The sequence below is a fragment of the Ichthyophthirius multifiliis genome, assembly GCF_000220395.1.
Source record: "Ichthyophthirius multifiliis unplaced genomic scaffold scaff_1120509251445, whole genome shotgun sequence".
NCBI lineage: Eukaryota > Ciliophora > Oligohymenophorea > Hymenostomatida > Ichthyophthirius > Ichthyophthirius multifiliis.
Genome location: NW_004085868.1, coordinates 59554 through 81211, shown reverse-complemented (window position 1 = coordinate 81211; position 21658 = coordinate 59554). Strand labels below are relative to the sequence as shown.

At 14.6% G+C, this 21658-nt stretch overlaps 5 protein-coding genes across 5 annotated transcripts, besides 55 other annotated features; 3 read left to right on the top strand and 2 right to left on the bottom strand. All coding sequences in view use genetic code 6, as the record gives it.

The window, feature by feature from the left end:
- Positions 1–582: 582 nt before the first annotated feature.
- Positions 583–671: a microsatellite.
- Positions 672–692: 21 nt separating this feature from the next.
- Positions 693–732: a microsatellite.
- Positions 733–822: 90 nt separating this feature from the next.
- Positions 823–868: a microsatellite.
- Positions 869–2187: 1319 nt separating this feature from the next.
- Positions 2188–2255: a microsatellite.
- Positions 2256–2410: 155 nt separating this feature from the next.
- Positions 2411–2457: a microsatellite.
- Positions 2458–2578: 121 nt separating this feature from the next.
- Positions 2579–2624: a microsatellite.
- Positions 2591–2624: a microsatellite.
- Positions 2625–5443: 2819 nt separating this feature from the next.
- Positions 5444–5482: a microsatellite.
- Positions 5483–5550: 68 nt separating this feature from the next.
- Positions 5551–5603: a microsatellite.
- Positions 5604–5722: 119 nt separating this feature from the next.
- Positions 5723–5769: a microsatellite.
- A 334-nt stretch (positions 5770–6103) lies between these two features.
- Positions 6104–6135: a microsatellite.
- A 1-nt stretch (position 6136) lies between these two features.
- Positions 6137–6199: a microsatellite.
- Positions 6200–6257: 58 nt separating this feature from the next.
- Positions 6258–6311: a microsatellite.
- Positions 6312–6500: 189 nt separating this feature from the next.
- Positions 6501–6553: a microsatellite.
- Positions 6530–6647: a microsatellite.
- Positions 6589–6652: a microsatellite.
- A 1256-nt stretch (positions 6653–7908) lies between these two features.
- Positions 7909–7940: a microsatellite.
- A 1654-nt stretch (positions 7941–9594) lies between these two features.
- Positions 9595–9632: a microsatellite.
- Positions 9596–9632: a microsatellite.
- A 44-nt stretch (positions 9633–9676) lies between these two features.
- Positions 9677–9731: a microsatellite.
- Positions 9731–9764: a microsatellite.
- A 1041-nt stretch (positions 9765–10805) lies between these two features.
- Positions 10806–10864: a microsatellite.
- Positions 10865–10958: 94 nt separating this feature from the next.
- Positions 10959–10998: a microsatellite.
- Positions 10960–11001: a microsatellite.
- Positions 11002–11064: 63 nt separating this feature from the next.
- Positions 11065–11132: a microsatellite.
- Positions 11068–11122: a microsatellite.
- Positions 11133–11503: 371 nt separating the features above from the next.
- IMG5_205840 (leishmanolysin family protein, putative) lies at positions 11504–13051 on the top strand (the record flags this gene model as incomplete). The annotated part of the gene is made up of 1 exon (XM_004023739.1): positions 11504–13051. One exon carries the CDS (start codon positions 11504–11506, stop codon positions 13049–13051), a length of 1548 nt encoding a protein of 515 aa, XP_004023788.1.
- Positions 13052–13185: 134 nt separating this feature from the next.
- Positions 13186–13223: a microsatellite.
- A 532-nt stretch (positions 13224–13755) lies between these two features.
- Positions 13756–13798: a microsatellite.
- A 73-nt stretch (positions 13799–13871) lies between these two features.
- On the bottom strand, positions 13872–15009 carry IMG5_205830 (hypothetical protein; the record flags this gene model as incomplete). The annotated part of the gene is made up of 4 exons (XM_004023738.1): positions 13872–13936; positions 14225–14455; positions 14553–14666; positions 14721–15009. The coding sequence occupies 4 exons, from the start codon at positions 15007–15009 to the stop codon at positions 13872–13874; spliced, it is 699 nt and encodes a 232-aa protein (XP_004023787.1).
- Positions 13975–14011: a microsatellite.
- Positions 14019–14049: a microsatellite.
- Positions 14124–14189: a microsatellite.
- Positions 14457–14517: a microsatellite.
- Positions 14670–14706: a microsatellite.
- Positions 14676–14707: a microsatellite.
- A 351-nt stretch (positions 15010–15360) lies between the features above and the next one.
- On the top strand, positions 15361–17290 carry IMG5_205820 (tubulin-specific chaperone e, putative; the record flags this gene model as incomplete). The annotated part of the gene is made up of 2 exons (XM_004023737.1): positions 15361–15703; positions 15795–17290. The coding sequence occupies 2 exons, from the start codon at positions 15361–15363 to the stop codon at positions 17288–17290; spliced, it is 1839 nt and encodes a 612-aa protein (XP_004023786.1).
- Positions 15732–15793: a microsatellite.
- Positions 15733–15792: a microsatellite.
- Positions 15733–15793: a microsatellite.
- Positions 15758–15800: a microsatellite.
- A 300-nt stretch (positions 17291–17590) lies between the features above and the next one.
- Positions 17591–17673: a microsatellite.
- Positions 17674–17687: 14 nt separating this feature from the next.
- Positions 17688–17753: a microsatellite.
- Positions 17694–17741: a microsatellite.
- A 1126-nt stretch (positions 17754–18879) lies between the features above and the next one.
- Positions 18880–18957: a microsatellite.
- Positions 18888–18956: a microsatellite.
- Positions 18897–18957: a microsatellite.
- A 76-nt stretch (positions 18958–19033) lies between these two features.
- Positions 19034–19504, top strand: IMG5_205810 (phospholipase carboxylesterase family protein, putative; the record flags this gene model as incomplete). Its single annotated transcript, XM_004023736.1, has 2 exons — positions 19034–19046; positions 19242–19504. 2 exons carry the CDS (start codon positions 19034–19036, stop codon positions 19502–19504), a joined length of 276 nt encoding a protein of 91 aa, XP_004023785.1.
- Positions 19505–19982: 478 nt separating this feature from the next.
- Positions 19983–20066: a microsatellite.
- Positions 19985–20046: a microsatellite.
- Positions 19990–20057: a microsatellite.
- Positions 20024–20070: a microsatellite.
- A 70-nt stretch (positions 20071–20140) lies between these two features.
- Positions 20141–20187: a microsatellite.
- A 59-nt stretch (positions 20188–20246) lies between these two features.
- Positions 20247–20285: a microsatellite.
- Positions 20286–20308: 23 nt separating this feature from the next.
- Positions 20309–20348: a microsatellite.
- Positions 20349–20967: 619 nt separating this feature from the next.
- Positions 20968–21037: a microsatellite.
- Positions 20968–21061: a microsatellite.
- Positions 20972–21037: a microsatellite.
- Positions 21034–21084: a microsatellite.
- Positions 21085–21325: 241 nt separating this feature from the next.
- On the bottom strand, positions 21326–21658 carry IMG5_205800 (hypothetical protein; the record flags this gene model as incomplete). Its single annotated transcript, XM_004023735.1, has 1 exon — positions 21326–21658. One exon carries the CDS (start codon positions 21656–21658, stop codon positions 21326–21328), a length of 333 nt encoding a protein of 110 aa, XP_004023784.1.

Below are 21658 nucleotides of genomic sequence, written 5' to 3'. Positions count from 1 at the left end.
AGACGGACATATTTCAGCTTAGAATATTAATATTTAATGCCTTCCGGATGAAGTTTTGGTTATTATTTCACCGATTTTATATTAATTAGAACTTGAAAATCTAGAAATTGAATTTAATTAGTTTAGTTCTTTTTTTGAAAACTTATATAATAAATTGAGTGTTTAAGATAAAAATGTTTTACTTAATTTTAATAAAAAAAAAAATAATGTTAATTATGGATATCTATTTAAACCAGAAATTAATAAACAAAGTTAAAAAATTGCAAATAAAAAATAAAGGATGGCTTCTAATTTATATGATTTATATAAATACTAGCTTGCAGTTAGGTAATAAAGGATTATTTAATTAAGAAGAGAAAAATATTTAATTGATAATTAAAAATTAAGAAATGAAAATTATATAAGTTATTGAATGTTTAATTGTTTATTATGTAATATAAGATTTTTTTGTTTAATGTATATTAATTTTACTTGTATTTTTATAATAGAATTATATTATTATATTTAATTATTATATTAGTATTATTTTTTTAATCGTATAATTTATTCATATAAAACAGTAATAAAATTTATTATAGGTAAATATAAATATATATATATATATATATATATATATATATATATATATATATATATATATATAAATATATATATATTTAGTATTTATATATTAAAAAAAATATAATTATACTATAATTTTTTATATTTTAATAAATTTTTATATTTAATAAAAAATTTATATTATAAAGATAATTAATTTTTATGTTCATATTTATTTTTAAAATTTAATAAAAAAATTAAACAAAATTTTAAAATCAAATTTAAATTTAATATAAATATAAATAAATGTAAATAAATGATAATATAATTGAACATGAAAATGAGTTTTTCAAATATATTTTTCCAATATACAGAACATTAGCCATTATAGAATTATATTTCGGATTAATAATATTAAATTCCCAAGAATTAAAAACATATAAAATAAATTACGGTCAACTTTTAAACATATAAAATTATCAAGAAAATAAGCAAGTATCATTAAAAAAGTACTATATTTCATTATTAATATTTTTCATATTTTTTATATGGCATTAACTATAAATTGATATTGTATATATTCCCTAAAATGTAACCACTTAATTAAATTTAATATAAAAAAATTACCTTCCCATAATATTATGGATTTCATTAATTTTATATTTCCTTATTACAGACTTTAAAACATTTAAATATACCATAATTACTATTATTAAGTGTATAAAAAGTCCATTTTAACCTATTTTAGTAAGCTTTTAAATTGCGTGGATTTCAGATTAATTAGTGTCTTTATTAGGGCCTATAAAAGATATTTAATATACTATATGTTATTATTACTCTGACAATAATAATCTACAAGAATTAGATAATTGTATAAAAATTAATATATAAATATATGTATATTAATATTTAGGTAAAAATTAATCTATTTTAAGATTATTTATATCATTTTTTCCTTTAATTATAAGAATGGGATAATGTCTAAGAAATTGTAAATAAAGAAATAATTATAAAAGCAATGACATGAAGAATTTTTGTAAATATTTATCTAGTATGATAGTAGTTTTTACTTCTTATTTAACAAACCATGTAGATAATTCATATGTAAATTTGTGGGTAGTATGTGCTATTATATGTAGCTTTTATTCATATTTATGGGATATATTAAAGGATTGGGGTTTAATGGATAAAAGATATGGTTATTTAAGAGAAATTTTGATATATTAAAATCCTATAGTTTATTATGTTGCTTTGTTAACTGACTTTTTATTGAGATGTACTTGGATTTTTTCACTTTCAAATGGAATTATTAATTAGATGGAAATCAGGAAAGAACTTTTTAGGTTTTTAATTTTTTTCTTAGAAGTTATTAGAAGGTTTATTTGGAATTTTTTAAGAATAGAAAATGAATATATAAATTAAAATTATGAAAGTATTATGTATAAAAAAAAAACATTCCCCTGATTAACGTTTTAAGTTAAAGTAATTTTAATACAATGAATAATATAATTAGATAATCTAATTAATTTAATAGAGCTAGTTAAATTAGAGCATCTTTTTTTTAATAATAAATTAGTAATAAATAAGCACGTTTTCAAAGAACAAATTCTTTTTAATCAAATAATAGAATTAGTTATTTATTGTAAAATATATAAATATATAAATATAAATATATATATATATATATATATATATATATATATATATATATATATTAATTTTATTATTATAGATAAGAATTTCTATGATAAATTATTTTTTGGTTTATATTATTTATATATATTAATTTTTTGTTAATATAGAATAATTAATTTCTTGTATATAATTTATTTTGCGTTAAAATTGTAAATATTAAGTATTAATTAATCTTTTATTTTTTATAATTATTATATTTAATAAATATAGATTTTATAATTAAAAAGAATAAAATATATATATAATTTATAATTAAATTTAAAAAATAATATTATTATAAAATTTATTTTATTTGTTAAAATAAATATATTAAAATTAAAAATTAAATAATCCAAAATTTAACAAAAACAAATATAATAAAAAATAAATAAAAAAAATAAAAAATAAAATTATAAAATTTTAATGTTATAATAGTTTGAAAAAAAAATCGGAATACATGAAAGTAAATAATTTTTTAAATTAAATGATTAAAAAGAACAATAATATCATAAAATAAACATAATTTAATAAAAAAGTGAATCTAAAGATTCATTAAACTGCAAAAAATTGTTAATAGATTAAATAATAAATTAATTCGATAAACAAATAAATATATAAATTTCAAATTATAATTCGTTTAACCCTTAATTATTTACATTTAGTAATTCTTTAAATAAATTTAATATAAAAGATGATTATTAAATAATATAAATATAAAATCAAACAAAAATATTAGAAGATAATATAATGTTAAATTAAAAAAGCTTATAAAATACACCTAGATTTATAAGTCTATCAAAGGAGAATATTGAAAATTAATAAAATTTTATTTAAAAAAAAGTTAAAATTAATAAAACAAAGAAAGCTATGTAAGTTTTTCATAAAAAGAAAATAGAAATTAGTTTACAAATTATTAAATTGATAATAGTTTTTATTATTTGAATAATAATTTTTATTAGAAAAATAATAAATAAATTGTTTGTTAAACTGAGCCTAATTTTTCAACTAATTGCGAAGAAGAACTAGAATAAAAGAATAAATAATAAGAAAATATAAACTATAAAAAAAAAAATTATTATTAAAACAAACAATATGTTTAAAATAAAAATTAGACTTAAGTTTAAAATTTATAAAAAATGTAAATTCTTTAATAGAAGTATTTAAATCATAAAAAAAATACTAGTTTTTATTATAAAAGATGTTAAAGTAATATATCAAATAATATTAATATTTCTAGTTTATAAGAAAAAATCAAAGAGGAAAATTATTAAGTAACTAAAGAAAATAAAAATAGGGAAATCAATAAAAAATTAAAACATAATTTAAAAACTAATGAAGAATAAAAATAAATTAATAAAAATAAAAAAATATATAATCGTATTAGAAACTTTAAGATTAAAAAGCCTCCCTTAATTCTTTAAAAAACAACTAAAATATATAATCGGAATTAATCTTATGACCAAAAATATTGTAAAGAGAGAATAAATAAATAATAAAATATTAATTAATCATATTGTTAAGATGAATATATAAGTAATTAGACTATAAATAATATTAATATTAATGATAGTAGTAATTAAAAATACATTCTTAATAAAATAATTGATGATGATATTATGAAATAAATATAAACTGATGTTTAATTAAAAAAAAAAAAATCTAATAATGAAACTGGGAGAAAAATCATTAACTTTTTATAGAAAAAACATTGTCAATAATAAATTATTAATAATGAAAATATTAAATATAAAAGAAGTATTACGACTAATATTTATAAATAAAATGATTCAGAAACACCTTTTGAATAAAAATAATCCTAATATATTGAGTTAAGTAATATAAAAATAGGAAATAATAAATCATTTAATTTTAATTTAACTTTAAATAAAGCTTTATAGGAAAATAATTAATAAAATAATAATTTCAATTAAAATAATTTTATATACAATTAAATATATAGTAATTAATATTCTAAAAATAAAAAGTTGAAAAATTTGTTAAAAAAAAGATAGTATGAAGTTAAAATTTAATATTATTTTTTCAATAAAAATTTTAAAAAATTTTAACAGAAAATTATCTTAAATATTTTATAATATACAATAAATATGAAATAAATATAGTTTATTTTTTAATTATATAAAAATTATTAATTATATAATATAAATGTTTATATAATATTAGTTTTAAAATAATTATATATATAATTGTTTATATTTATAATAAAACAAATTTATTTTTTTGTATTAATAAATTTATATAAAAATTATAAAATTTTAATTAATTTTTATAAATTGCTAATTCAATCTATTATTATTATTATTTTGATTTTTATATAAATTAAAATTTAATTTAAAATCAGTTAAAGTTATTTTAGTTTATTTTAATAAAATAAAAAAATGAGAAATATTTCGAATTCATAAAATAATTTTAGAATAAATTAATAAAGTGATATTTCATATATAGAAAGCCCAAATAAATTCTTACTTTAAATAAATAAAAATAATATGTATAGTAATAATAATGATAATGATACAATTTAATTTTCAATTGAGAAAGATAATAATAAAAGTTAGTAAATAATATCATTAATAAATTAACTAGAAAATTATAAATAAGAAAATCAAACTATAAATTAAATAAATATAATATTAGCAAATGAAAATAAAGAATATTAAATATAATTCGAGAAATGCAAATAAGAAAATTAATAATTATAAGTTAAAATTGAGAATTATAAAAATAATTTATAAACATTAAGATAATCTAATAATTAAAGCTAAGAATTATAATTATAATAATTATAAAATATTAATTAAGTTAATAATTAAACTTTAGATATTAATCATCAAGAAATGATTTGTAATTTAATTGCAAAAAATATATAATTAGAAAAATAAATATGTGAGTTATAGTAGTAAGTAAATATACTTGAAAAAAAAAATATGTGTATAGAAAATATATAAATACAATCATATGAATAAAGGCTTAATTTATTATATAAATAATTACAAGAAGAGAAAAATTTTAATTTGTAAAAAGTGATTGAAAATGATAAAAATATAGCAATTATTAATAAATTAAAAATATAATTATAGAGAAATAATAATTTGATTTATGAAGAATATAAATATAGTGCACGAAATAAAAATACAAGAGAAAGCTATATATCTTAAAATTCAAATGAAAATAATTAATAGCAAAGTTATAGTCCTGTATAAATAAGTAAATGATAATAAATATCAAATTAAAAATAACAAATAAAAAATATATATTTTATATTAAAAAATATAAATTAATAAATTTTAATTATAATATATATTATTTTTATTATAAAAATTTTATTATACAATTTAATTTTTATTTTTTATATATATAAATTATTTGTATTTATAATTTTATTAATCAAAGTATATTAAAGATTTATTTTTTTATAATTTATTTTTAACCTATTATAACGAAAATTTTTAATAATTATTGCTTTAAATACTTTTTATTCTATAATTTTTAAAAATTTTTATTTTTCTGTTTTATTAAATTTATATTTTTATGTTTTTTTATTTATGAATATTCACTATTAAAAATATAATTTTTTAATAAAATTTAAAGTTTATTTTTTTTTAAAAAAATAAATACATCAATAAATATTTAGTATAATTTATTTATATAAAAGCTTTTAATATTATAATAATTGATTTAATTTATTTTAATTATTTTGTATAGTGTTTTAATTTATATAAGTTATTTTTTTTAAATAAAATATATATAAAGGAGTATTTATAACTTTTATTATAAAAGATATAGTTAAATATCGATAAGAATAAATAAAAATATTTATTATTAAATGTTTTTTAAGATATTATTATAAATTATTAGAATAATTTTATTATTCATAAATAATAAATAATAAATAATAAATAATAATTATATATATATATATATATATATATATATATATATATATATATATATTTATATTATATTATATTTGATTTTTTTTAATTTTGTTTAATGATATATATCTCAATATTAATTTAAAACACTACATAATAATTTTTAAAATTAATAAACTTTAATATATAATAATTTTTAATAATAATTAAAAACTTAAAATTTTTTATTATAAAATAGAAATTTTTAAAGCATTTTATTATTAATTATTTAAAAAAAAATATGATTAGAATTAAATATATATTTATATATAACTCTGAAATTTTTATATTATATTTAAATGTATTTATTACATAAAATGATTGTTTTAAATTATAAAATATAAATTTATATAATAAATAAATTAATTTATATATTTTATAAATAATATTATATATTTTTTAATATAATAATAATTATTATTATAATATTTTTTATATTTATAGATATTATTATTATTATTATTATTATTTTTAATATTATTATTATTTTTATTATTATTATTAATATTTCATATAGTTTTTTTGATTTCTATATTTTTCTATTCATAATATTATTTATTAATAATATTTTTTGCATATTTTAAATATATGTTTTATATAATTTTACAATTTTTTTATTTAAATTTAATCAAATTATATATAATTTAATTTTATAATGTTTAAAATTACTTATATAATTTTTTTAATAATATCACATATATTTTAAATACATGTGTTTTATGAATATTTATAATTTAAATTTAATAATTTTAATAAGTATATTTTATATAATTTTAATTATTTTTATTTACTTAAGTTTTTTATATTATAATGTCTTAATACTATATTTAGATATATTTTTCATTATATATTAAAACTTAAAATAACTATAAAAATAAATTATTTAATTTTTGCTATAAAAATTTTAAAAATATATTTAATAAATAATATTCATTTGTATAATAAATACGATTTTTTTAATAACACTGAAATAATATAAATTATAGAATTATAGAAAATTTAATTAAATATCTTTTAATTAAAATAAGTAAAAAGCAAATGCATATTTAAAATAAAATTTTATTATTTTTAGTATTTTTTTTCCTATTCGAAATTGCACAGCAATAGTTATAAAATAATTTATATTATAGACTTTAAGATTATTAAGGAATTATTTCAAAATGAATACTTTAATATGGAACTTCTAAATAAAGCTATCCAATTAGAATCAATAATGATTACATATATATTTATAAAAATCTGCCTCATAAATAATAAAATTATATATCTAGATTAATCGATACAACGATAACTTTTTTAAAAACTTTTAAAAGTATACCCAATTTAAGGAAATAACCTAATTTCCGCAAAATTAAAATTTATGGAGTATAAATATTAAATGTATAATATTTCTAATTTCTGCTGTAACTATAGTTATTTCTAATTCCAATTTAAATATTTATGTTATAGTAAAAAATGCACCATAAAATGGAGATTTAGCAAATGCTTTGGTTTTTGCTCACAACGAGTAATACTTGAGACTTTCTCATGGCAGAATATAATTTAATTTAGGGGATTTTAAATGTAATTTTGAATAAATCCTGAAATTCGATACATTTAATTTAGAAATGGACTTTTTATTACCTTTTTAAGAAGTTTAATTTTAATTTTTATATTTATATCATTAAAAATAGTATTTTATATTAATTATTAAATTATTTTTATTTATGTATTATACTTGCATTTTTTAATTTTTATTTAATTTATATTTAATCTATTTAATTACAAATGATTAATAATAAATGATTTATATAATAATTTGTAAATTAAATATTAAATTTCTTGTTATTATAATTTTGAAAAATAAAATATATTAAGAGAAAATATTATTTTAATTTTTTAAAGAACCTTTAATTTTTTATAATAAAAAAAATATGTATATTTTATTATAAAAATTAGTATTTATTTATTTGCTATAATATTTTTAATAATTAGAAATATATAATAGATATTTTTAATTAAATATATAATTCTATATTATAAAATGGTTTTTATTAAATAAAAATCAATCATAAACCATTTCTAAAATAATCATAAAGACACAAGTTTTAACAAGGTCTATTAGAACTAATTACTTAATTTCTAAGAAATTGATATACTATACACATACTCCTATGACATTACTTATTGAAATTATACAGAACAATCAAATGCCCCCTATCCAGGAGAAAAATAAAAAATCCCTTCCACAGGGCTACAATGAGTTGCACATATAGTAGCATAATCACAGAATTAAGATAGTGAAGAAGCAAAAACCATTTTAACAAATCATCCATTTTAAGGATGATTCGTCTCCTTATATAGTACAAATAATTTAAGGTAAACGTACGGTAATGGTAGAGCATGAAAGCATATGGCATCTTCTTTACATATCATTTACTAATAAAAATTCATTAGTGCTTTTAGAGATAAAGAACTATTAATACTATCAGTTTCTAAATACATACCAATATCCTAATTTACAAAATATTTTTAAAAGAAGTACGCAATTTATTGCCATAAATACTTTTCATCAAGCACAGTAGTAATTTGAATTATTATACCTTATAAATCTAAATACCATAGTCTCCTATTTCTATTTTACGGGAATTAATTATTTTTTAAAATTGGCTTTACTTTTAAAAATAAATAAAGTATCGTTGTTTTCATTAATCTAAACATATAATCTTTTTATTTAATGAGATAGATATTTATCAAAGTATGAGTAATCGATAGTTAATTTAATTGGTTTGTTTTATTGAGGCTATCCATGTTTAAACATTATTTTAGGTTATATTTCTAAATATCTTAAAGTCTATCAAATAAATTCTTTTCTAAATAATTGAGTCTACATTTATATGTGCATAAAATTTCAACAAGGAAAAAATGTACTAAAATTGATAAAATTTTATTTTTAATAGGGACTTTTTGATTTTTTACTTATTTTAATAAATATTTATTTAATTGAATTTTATTATTTCCATATTTAAATGCTTTTTATATATAAAATTAAATAATATAAAGCAAATATTTAAAATATAAATAAATAATATTTATTAAAAAAAATCAAATGTTAATTATTTAGCAATAAAGATATATTTTAAAAAAGTAAAATTGGGATAAAAAGATTTATTTTTTATAATTATTTATATAATTTGATAAATTATGATAAATAAATTTCCGGGGGGTAAATAATTATGAAATTAATATATATATAAAGTTATGATATAAAAATAATTATTAATTAATTTTAATTTAATATTAAAAATAATTAAAAAAATTTTATAAATTAAATTTTATTTATAAATATTATAAATTTTATTAATTTTATATTTAAATTTGTAATAATATAAAATAATTTTATTCTTAATACATATTATAATTAATAATAAATGTTTAGTAAAAAAATTTATTATAAAAATAAAAAATGGAGAAAAAATAATATAATAATTAAAAATAAAATAAATAATTTTTATATTTAAATGGGATATAATAAATTAAAATTAAAAAATGGTTATATATAAATATATATATATATATATATACATTATTATATAAATTTTATATATAATAAATAAATATTTAAAATAAAAAATATGTAAATTTTTTCATTTTATTTATTATTATTATAATATTTTTTTTTAAATAAATAATATATATAAGTATTTAGTCCTAATTTATTTTAATTTTTTTATTAAATATTTTAATTTTTTTTGTATACTAAAAATTAAATTTTATTAAAGTTTTTTTAATTTTTAAAAAATAATTATGTAGCAAATAATAATTGGCCCTTAAATTATAAAACTAAAATATTAAAATGGCTTATATAATATATATATTAATATAATAAAAACACAAAAATAATCTTTCTCTTTAAAGTAATTTATTTTAAATATTATAATTTAAAATATATTTAAACATTATTTGCTTATATATAAAAATAAATAGATTTAAAAAAGTATAAAAAATTATATATATTTAAATAATAATTTTAATTTAAAAATGAAACAAACATATTAATAGTTTTTTTAAAAAAAACTAGTAATAATAATTATCATGGCTATATTATTTCGATATCTAACTGAATTTTTTCATTAAAGTATTCAAATACTAATTTATATATTTAATTAGAAAAAAATAAGACATATAAACTAATAAACTAAACAAAATTAATAAAAATAATAAATACAAAAATAATATAATCATTATTATTTAATAAAAACTAATAAAATAGAAAACAGAAAAAATAAATGATAAAATATTTAAAATAAATATCTTTAATAATTTCTGAATATTAGAATAAAACAAAATAATATAAAAATCATAATATTAATTTTATCCTATAGAAAAACAAAAATAATATAAGGTAATTAATCTTTAAAAAATACATTTATCTAAAAATAATAAATATAGATTTTGCTAATAAAAAAATATAATGTATTTTATTTGTAATAATTTAATTTATATATTTTTTTTATTAAATTAAATTTTTAAATTTATATTCATATAAATATATTTAACCTATTTTTTTTTTTATATATTTATTAATATTATATTTGTTTATCTTGATTTTATTATAATAAATTTTAATTAAATCAAAAATGACGTACAAAATTTGATTTATATAGATTAAAATTTTTAAACTAAATTTATTTTATTTCATATTTAAATTTATTTTATTTTATTTGTGAATTTAATTTATTATAAAATTATTATTAATATCAAATATTAGTACAAAATTATTTTTATGGCGTAACTTTATTGTAGATAAATATCAAAATAATTTATTCAAGATATAAATTTATAATAATTTATAAAATTATATAAATAATTATAATAAATATTGTTTAATAAATTCTAATTTTTTTATATAAAAAGTATAAAATATATCTTAATTACTTAGATAATATATATATATATATATATATATATATATAATATATATATATTTATATATATATTTATTTAATAAATACTATCTATTATATTTTTTTAAAAAGCTTCTTTTATATAATAAATTTAATATATTTATAGATTTATTTAAAATTTTATATTAATAAAAAAAATTAAAAGTCAAAAAATATCAAATGCATATTTAAAATATAATTTTATCTTATATATTAGTTTTTTTACTTGTAAAAATTGTGCTCACACATAAATGCATACATCATGAGTTAGAAAAGAAATTATATGATAGACTTTAAGATGATTCAGAAATATAGTCTAAACGAATACTTTAATATGGAAAACCTCAATTAAGCTAACCAATTAGAATAACTATTGATTACTCATTCCTTGATAAAAATCTACCTTATGTCTTAAAGAATTTAATATTTAGATTAATGGAAACAGCGAAAATTTATTTTTAAAAACTTTTAAAAGTAAACCCTATTTAAGGAAATAACTTATTTCCAAAAAACAGCAAATTATGGAGTTTAGATTGTTAAGGTGTACGTATTCCACTTTCAGCTTTATCCTAAGGTATTCCTTAATCTGATTTACATATTTATGTTATAACTAAAAATGCACCATAAGATGGAGATATAGCAAACGCTATGACTTGTGCTCATAACGAGTAACTCTTGAGACCTTCTTTTGGTAGAATCTAATTTAATTTAAGCTAAATGAGTTAATAAGATGACCATGAATCATTTGAGAATGATCTCGAAGTAACTATCCATGAACTTTTACATATCCTAGGATTTAGTGGATTTTAAATGTAATTTTGGATAAATCCTGAGACCGGATAATATTATGGATAATATGGATTACCTAAAATAACAAAAACAGTAATCTATAGAGGTTTACCGACAAAAATAGTTTTCACAAAAAATATACTTTTAACTGCAAGAAAATATTATGCTTGCCCTACTATGGAAGGTATGTAACTTGAAAATGAAGGAGATTCTGGCTCTTTCGGTTCTCATTGGGAATAGCTAATTGTTTAAAATGAAATCATGATGGCTAGCAAAGTAATGACAGATGCTTAATTATCAGTTCTTACTATTGCTTTATTAAGAGATACTGGTTATTATACTGAAGTAAACGAAAACATGGCTGATAACCTTTATTGGGGTAAAGGAAAAGGATGTTCATTTGTAATTGAGGGATGTTATAGTAAACAAATGTTTAATGAGTTCCCATAATAACTTAAAGTTTAATGTTCTTTCGAAAATGATGGATATGGTGAACCTGAAACTACTCCTTACTTAGATAGATGCTTGATGAAAAGTATTTATGGCAATAAATTGTGTACTTCTTTTAAAAATAATTTTTCAAATTAAGGTCTTGATATGACATTAGAATATTATGGTATTAATAGTAGGTGTTTTACCTCTACAAGCAATAATAATGTTGATTTATTAAATGATGTATATAAAAGATGTCATATGCATTAATGTTCTGCTGATATGAAAACTATTACTGTTTATTTTCCTTAAATTAAAATGTAAGTTGTTTGTACTAAAGAAGGATAATAAATAACGATTCATCCTAGTAGTAATAAATTTGGTAAAATTTTTTGTCCTCGTTCATTTACTTAATTCTGTGATCATGTTCCTATGTGTACAAATCATTGTAGCTCTGTGGGTGTTTGTGTAAGAGGAGTTTGCTTATGTTTACCTGGATGGGGGGGAATCGATTGTTCTGTAAAATGTCTTTAAGTAGTATTAAACAAAGTATGTGTAAAATAATGTCCTTTAAATTAAGTAATAGGTCCTGATAGATCTTGTCAAATCAGCTGTCCAAATGGTTATTACAAACAAGGTCAATAATGCTTATAATGTCATGCATCATGTAAAAGATGTAAAGGAGGAGCATCTAATGATTGTACACTTTGTTAATTTTTGTCATAACTAAATAAATATGGTTAATGTGTAAAAGTATATTGATAATAATAAGTTAAAGATATTTAATGATATATTAAATGTAATATGAAAGTAAAGATATATTAGAAATCCAAAATATTTTTTTTAAATAATATTATATATATATTAAAAATTAATTAAATTTAATAATAAAAACAATTTTTTATAACTTAAAAATATTATTTATACTTAAAAAACATTCTGAATTTAAATTTTAAAAACAGTAATATAAATCAATAAATTAGTTTTTTTATAAAAAACAATTAATTTTTATTATGATAAATATAAAAGAAGATTAATAATTAGAAATTAATAAAAAAAAATTTTTTTTTCTCTTTTAAATAACTTTTTTTTTCAAAATTAATAAAACAAGAAAATTATAAACTATTAAATAAAACTTTTTAAAATAAAAATATAAGGTTATATAAATAGAATAAATTATTATTTTTAAGTTAAAAAAAATATTTGATTATAAAAACATAAAGATAATAAGTATAAAAAGTGATAAATATAATAAAAATAATATATTTTATTTTTAAATTTATTAAAAAATAATTATAATTAAATATAATAAAAACAAAATAATATATAATAATTTATTTTAAACTTTTCTCTATTTATATTTTTTATACAAAAATCTTTTTTTTTTGTTTTTTATTTTAACATAAATTAAACGAATTATAAGTTAAAATATTTATAAATTTAATATTTTTAATTTATTTTATAATTATATATATATATATATATATATATATATATATACTAATATATTCATAATAAAAGAAAATATAAATTAAAATTTTATATTTATTATGATATTTAAAATAAAATCTTATATTTTACATCATCTATTGTTACCCATTATTTTATCAATATATTCATCATCAATTTACGATTATCTTTATTAAACTGTTTGATATTTTTATTATTCTTCATTTTTTTATTATTATTATTAGTTTATATATTATTTATATTATTATTTATTTGCATTTTCTTATTATATATATTCTTATTAATATATAAAAGGTAATTTTTATTAAAAAGGAGTAACTTATAAAAAAAATCTTATATATTAAGCAATAACATCAGAATCTAAATCTTTGATATAATAAAAATTTTTAGAATTTTATCTTATAATATATTATAAATTTTAATAATTTTAATCCATTAAGTAACTTTAAACTTAAGATTCATTACTTGTTCCATTAGCTTCTTTAATAAGTCTATTGCAAATTAAACTTCCGGGTACTATTAAAACTACTTAATCAAATTCTACTGCAAGTCTAACTTCTTCAATATATTAATCACTATCTCCTAATAATATATTAACAATTTTTTAATGATTTGGGTTTTTATTTAGATTTCCTTATGCAATTTTTAAGGCTAAAAGCAATTTAAACAAAACTTCTTAAGACCATTAGCAATCAGCTATATATAAATATATATATATATATATATATATATATATATTTATATCATTATATATATATTTCAATAATTATAATTTATTTTTATATTAAAAAACTTAATAAAAAAAATTATGTATGTCCTTTAGAAAGTTCATTTTAATTGAATTAATTTTAGTTAACTTTCGGAAATTATATATCATTTTCTGGTGCTATTCCAATTAATTTTAATCCTATTTTAATTTTTTTTTTTTTTTTTTTTATTTTTTTTTTTACTATATATTTACCTTTTCTTTAAGCCTATTTTTCGCATCCACTAAATATTCCATTGTCTATAATTACTGCATCACTATTAAAACATGCTCTTGTTAAACCTGCAAAAAATTTTCCTCTATTATTTTCTCTTGCTCCTATTAAATTTACGACAGGGGAACATATTGGTATTCCTGTTCTTTTGAAAATATCAATAAAAGGAAAATAAGTATAATCATCTAGGCATTATACTTTAACTAATTTTGCTGTTTATGATCCTGGGAACATAAAATCATATATTTTAAATTAATTTCCGTTTTCCATTTTATTATATTTTAATGTAATTTTCTTTATTTTTTTAATTATAATTATTATTTTTTTTATTAATAAAAATATATATTTCATTTTTAAGTATATAATTATTTAATATTTTTTTTAATTTATTTTTATAATTTTATGAAATATATATATTTTTTTTAAATTATAAAAATATTCAAATAAAAAAAAATTATATAAAATATTTTTATCAGAAATTTATAAAAAAAAAATTTAAATTATTATTTTTTTTTTTTAAAAAAAAAAAAAAATCTATTTTATATTAATCAATTCCCGAACAAAATATATATATATATAAATTATAGTTAATAATAATTTTTTTTCAAAAAAAAAAAAAAAATGGATACTGAAAAATAATCTCAACAATAACAAGAGTCACTATTAACTAATTGTAAATAATATATAGGAAGAAGAATAGAATGCTAATAACAATATGCAACTATATTATATAGTGGCCCTTTAATACATGAAGGGAAACCTTAAAACAGTGATAAATAATTATGGTTTGGGGTTTAATGGGATGACGAAACAAGAGGTAAACATAATGGTTTAGTTTCTAATATCTAATATTTTTAAACTTAGGATAATAAAAACTCAGGTAGCTTATTAAAATACGAAAAAGTTAATCTTGGAATAAGCATTTTAGATGGAGTTTTGATAAAATACTTTAAAAAAAGTATATGTTAAGACTTAAAAAACTAGATAGAATGTAAAAAATATAAAAATTAAAAAAATTAAAATAAAAAAATTAAAAAAAAAAAAAAAAAAAAAAGAATAAATTTTTAATAATTCCGAAAATAATAATAAAACTAAATAAGAAAAAGAAAATGATTAAAAAAATAATTTAAATATTGAAAACATAATTAAAAAACAAATCTAAGTCGAATTTGACTAAGATGCCTATTTCGAGACTTTCAAAAAACATAAAAAGATGGTCGAATTTTATGGTTTTGATAAAATTTGGGAAAGACTAAGTAAAATAGCAGAGTTAAAAGAGATTTCTTTACAAGAAGTGAGCATTTCTGATTTAGAAAGGGAAAATTACTTAAATACTCTTTTAAAAAACATAGAGACTTTATCCTTAGAAAAGAATTTGCTTTATGATTGGAATTAAATATATTAAATAGGAAACGAGTTAAAAAATTTAAAAAGCTTATCGATTTCAAGCAATTATTTAAGTGAACCTTAAGATTTATAAAAAAATGAAGTTTAGAATATTATTTATATTAATAATAATAGTATTTTAGATAAAAGTCCTATTGGGATTTTTAATAATTTAAAGACTTTAATAGTTATTGATTGTAGGTTAAATTGGAAGTTAATTTGTAAAGTTTTACCTGCTTTTTAAAATTTGGAAGAACTATATTTATGTAAAAATGATATGAGAGATTTCTAAAATATAAGATTAGGAAATAACGAAAATGAAAACTTAAAAAATTTGAAATTTTTGAATTTGGAAAATACAGAAATCGAAGATTTAGAAGGTTTAAAGGAGAAAATTCTCTATAAATTATAGAATTTATAAAAGATTATTTTAAATAAAAATAAAATTAAATTAATAGGAAAACTTCAATATCCAATATAAAATATTACACATATTTCTTTAGAATAAAATTTAGTGGAAAATCCAATTATTTTAACTGAACTTTCTTAGTTTTAAAACTTATAATATTTAAATGTTAAGCATAACCCTATTTCAGAAAAATATGGATCTTCCTATATTAGATAGAGAGCAGTAGCTGAAAATTAGAATCTTTAAATTATTAATGGCTGTATTTTAAAAAAATATGAAAGAAAAGATTATGAAATTTTTTATTTGAGAAAAACATTCGATGATTTCTTCAAATTATTCGATTAAGTCTATTATAAATATGACTATGAAAAATTCCTTGAATGGTCAAGAAAAGAGCATCCTAATCATGAAATATTACTTAAAAAATATGGAAATCCTTATGAAATTTAAGCTAATGAACCCTAAAATATTACTGAAGATTAAGGGCCAAAAAATATAATGATTTCCCTTAAAATTATGGCTGCGGCAGGGCCTTAATTAGGAAAACCAGAAAAAGTTAAAAAATTCCCTGAAAATACTTCTGTTTTGAGTATTAAGAATGTACTTTCAAAACTCTATGGAATACAAAGTGATGAAATGATTATTTATTATAAAGTTAATTAACATGATCCTAATGAAATTCTTGATGAAGAACATAAAGCTATAGGATTTTATGGTATTAAAAATAATAGTGTTATTATTATAGATAAGAAATGATAATGTTTTTTTTTAAATATATTTCAAAAAAATTAATATTTAATTTATAAAGAATTAAAAATAAACTAATTTAAATTTTAATTAAAAAAAATAAATTAACTATATAAATATTAAATATAATAAAGAAAATTAATGTGTCTATATATATATATATATCTATAAATACAAAATTATTAATAATTTAAAATATATATATATATAAATATATAAAAAAAACAAAAATAAATATAAAACAGATAATATAATTTTATTTATTTAAATTTAAATACTAAACCAAAAAAAAAAAATATTAAAAAAACTTATAAATATATAAAGATATAAATATATAAATATATAAATATATAAATATATATATATATAAACATATAAATCTATAAATATATTATATGAATAAATGCATATATATTATATTATTTTTTTATTAATATTTTATTTATTAATTTTTTTTTATCATATTATATTTTATATTATAGAAATATCTTATTACTGATTATTTTTTTTATAATTATTTTTTTAATTTATATATATTTATATAATTTAAAAAGATAAAATTAATCAATTAAATATAAAAAAATAATAAAATTTATTTACATATATTTTTTTAAAAATATATATTATATTTATATTTTAATATTAACTTTTAAATCATAAATTATATTAAACTTCTTTTTTTATAAAAAATATATTTTTTGTTTAATTTGATATAAATAAAATGCTTTTATTTTTATTTTTAATTTTTTTTTTTGATTTATAAGAAATTAACATATTTTAATGAATATTATCTTTAGTTAATTATATTGATTATTTAATTTATATCAATTTAATATATAATAAAAATATTAATAATTTATTTTAGATTTAGAATTTATTCTTTAATAAATTAAAGCTTTTTTATAAATATATATATACATATATTAACTCTTAATACTTATAAAACTGTTAATTTTTTATTATATATAACTAACTTTTTTTTATCAATTTAATGTACAATAATATTTTTATATTTGCATCCTCTAAAATTTTTATTTTTTTTTTTATAAAAACAAATTTTATAGCTTTATAGTTTTTTGTTTTTTATTTTTTTATTTCAAAAAATAATACAACACTACTTTTAATTATCATTAACCTAATTGTATTATTTAAAATTTTCAACTATATTTATTTCGACTTCCTCTTTCCATTAAATTTATCTTTTTTTCTTTTTTTAAGCAGTATTTGGATTACTTTATGTAATTATACTTTTTTTAATTTGATTTTAATTTAATTTAGTATTTTCATTTTGTTATGGTAGTTATTTTGTGTTCATATATATTGGGTTTTTTATAATGTATTATTCTTTTTTTATATTTTCTTTACTATGAATATTTTTTTTTTATCAAATATATTTAAAATTAAATAAAAATAAAATTTTATATTAATTTATTTTGAAAATTTATACATTATATTAAATTATAAAAAATCAAAAAATAACATATTATAAATTATAAATAAGAAAAATAACAACAACATAAAATAAAATTCTGTAATTATAACATATTATTTTTATTCTAATAATATATTAAAAAATAAAAAAAATTAGCATTAAATAAATTTTTAAATATTTATATATATTTTTATATTTTTATATATTTTAATTTATATATTTGTATTATTTTATATATCTTTTAACAAAAATATTTATTAAAAGTTTTTATAAACAATATAATAATATAATTGAAATAAGTTTAAAGAGTATAAAATAAAATGTTCCAATCAAGTAAAACATATTATTTTTTAATCAAAACAAAAAACTATTTAATATAAAAAACCTATATTTTTTTCTCTTCAAGATAAAGTATAAAAAAAAAAAATTTGCAAAATAAAAAAAAATGAAATAAACAAAAAAATGAAAAAATATGAAAACAAAAAAAATTCTATTTATATTATCTAATATTTATAAATAAAAAATAAGGTATATACAATATTTAGAAAAGAAACAACGACATATTATTACTTCCTAAACAAGAACATAAATATACAATAGTATGGTTACATGGTTTAGGAGATAGTGCATTAGGCTTTTCCGATTTATTTTTATCATAATAGCATAATTTATCAAATCCCTAAACTAAAATAGTTCTTTTAACAGCCCCTACAAGACCCGTGACAATAAATGGAGGAATGGAAATGACGAAGTTGGTACGATATAAAATCTTTAGATAAATCCTGTATTGAAAATGAAGAAGAATTATATTCTTTAGAAGAAGTAAAATAAAGCGATAAAATAATATCTTCATAATTAGACGAAGAAATAAAATTATTAAAAGATAGTAAAAAAGTATTTCTTGGAGGATTTTCATAAGGGTGTGCTATGACCCTTTATACTGGTCTAAATTACAAATAAAATTTAGGAGGATTAATAGGATTAAGTGGTTATTTATTTAAGTTTGTATTAGATACAAAAAAAAGGGATATTCCAATTTTCTTAAGTCATGGTAAGAATGATTAAATGATTTAAATTGATTATGCATTAGATAGTTATAAATAACTAAAAAATTAATTTTCTAATTGTTAAATTAATATTGAAAATAACCTCGAACATTCTATAAATGATAATTAATTAAATTAATTAAAAATAATGGTTTAATAAAGTATTAAAATGAAATTATATTATGTTTTTGTTATATTTTTTATAATAAATAAAAGAAAAAAAATTATAATATATATATATATATATATATATATATATATATATATTATATTTATTTATATTATATTATTATTTTATTAAATTATTTTTTGTTTTTAAAATAAAAAAATCTTATATTTAAATTCTTATAGTAAAATTAAGAAATTTTTATTTTATATAATTATATAAAGTAAAATCTTAAATATATATATTAAAATTTTATATATATTTTAAATAAAATAATTAATATTTTATTTATTAACTTTTTATACAATTATTGATTTTGCTTATAATAAATAATAAATATATATATAAAAAATAATATATTTATTTTTTATATTTTATATTATTAAATAAAATATATTTTTATAAATGAAATAATTCTTTATACCATAAGTTTTAGGGTAATCAAAATCAAATATAAAATCATAATAAAATTCTCAAAATAAAGAAAATATTGATGAAAATATGGATGATAATATTAATTTTAATATAATAATTACAAATAAAAATAGCTTATAATCTTAACCTAAAACAAGTATTTTAAAAAATTCATAAAATAATTTAAACGAAAAGACCAGAATAGACACATACGGATAAGAAATAAACAAATAAAAAAAAAATCATAAAATTAAATTCGATTAATAAAATATACAAAGCACCATAATAGTTGAAAATAGAAAAAAATATAATAAAATAAATACAATTACTTCTGATAATAATAGCATATGTGGTTTAAGTTGCAAACTTTGTTAAACATATTGACTTTATATAAATAAAAAAAATTCAAAAAGTATTCGTTTTATGTGTAAATAAGATAATTTTAAATAAAAGAAAAATATTTGTTTAAATAAAAAGAAAATTAAGATAAAGAAATTTATTTAAATAAATTTATTATTTTTAAAATTGATATTATTTTAAATTATAAATAATAATATAATCATATAATTTAATAATATTTTTTTTTCTTAGGTTAAAAATAAATATATATAATATTCTTATCTTAAATTATAATATATTATAATTATATATATATATTTATATATTATATATTTATATTTATATTAAATATATTATATTTTTTTAATTATATAAATATATTTTTTGATATATTATAAATTATTTTATTATTCTTTTTAAAATAAAATTGTTTTTTTTTATATATTTTATTGAATTATTTAGTAAAGAAAATTATATTATTTTTTTTTACAAAAAAAATAAAAAAATAATCTAAATATATAATATTTAAAATTGAATTATATATATACTATATTATTTTATAACTTTTTTTTATATAAATAATTAAATTTTTAATTAATTTAAACTTTTTACATTTTTATAATTATTTTTATAAAATTAAAATAATATCATCTTTCCTTTAACTATAATACTGAATTGATTCTTGTTCTTCCAAAATTAGCACTTGGACATCTATTAGCCTTAAATATAATATTTAGTGTAAATGCAAAAACAAATCCTCCAAATCCGAACTAAAAAGCCCACTAAATAAGTTTCGGAAATTCATTTTATTAATATTCAAATGGACTATTATTATCTGAAAGTTTAATTGCAACAACATAAGGATCCCTAGCTTCTCTAATTTCCATTTCCAAATTTTAAAAATTAACCTCTTCTTAAGGTATAGCTTATCTATAAATTTAAAAAGTATTATTTTTGAAACATCCTCCAATATTAGACAT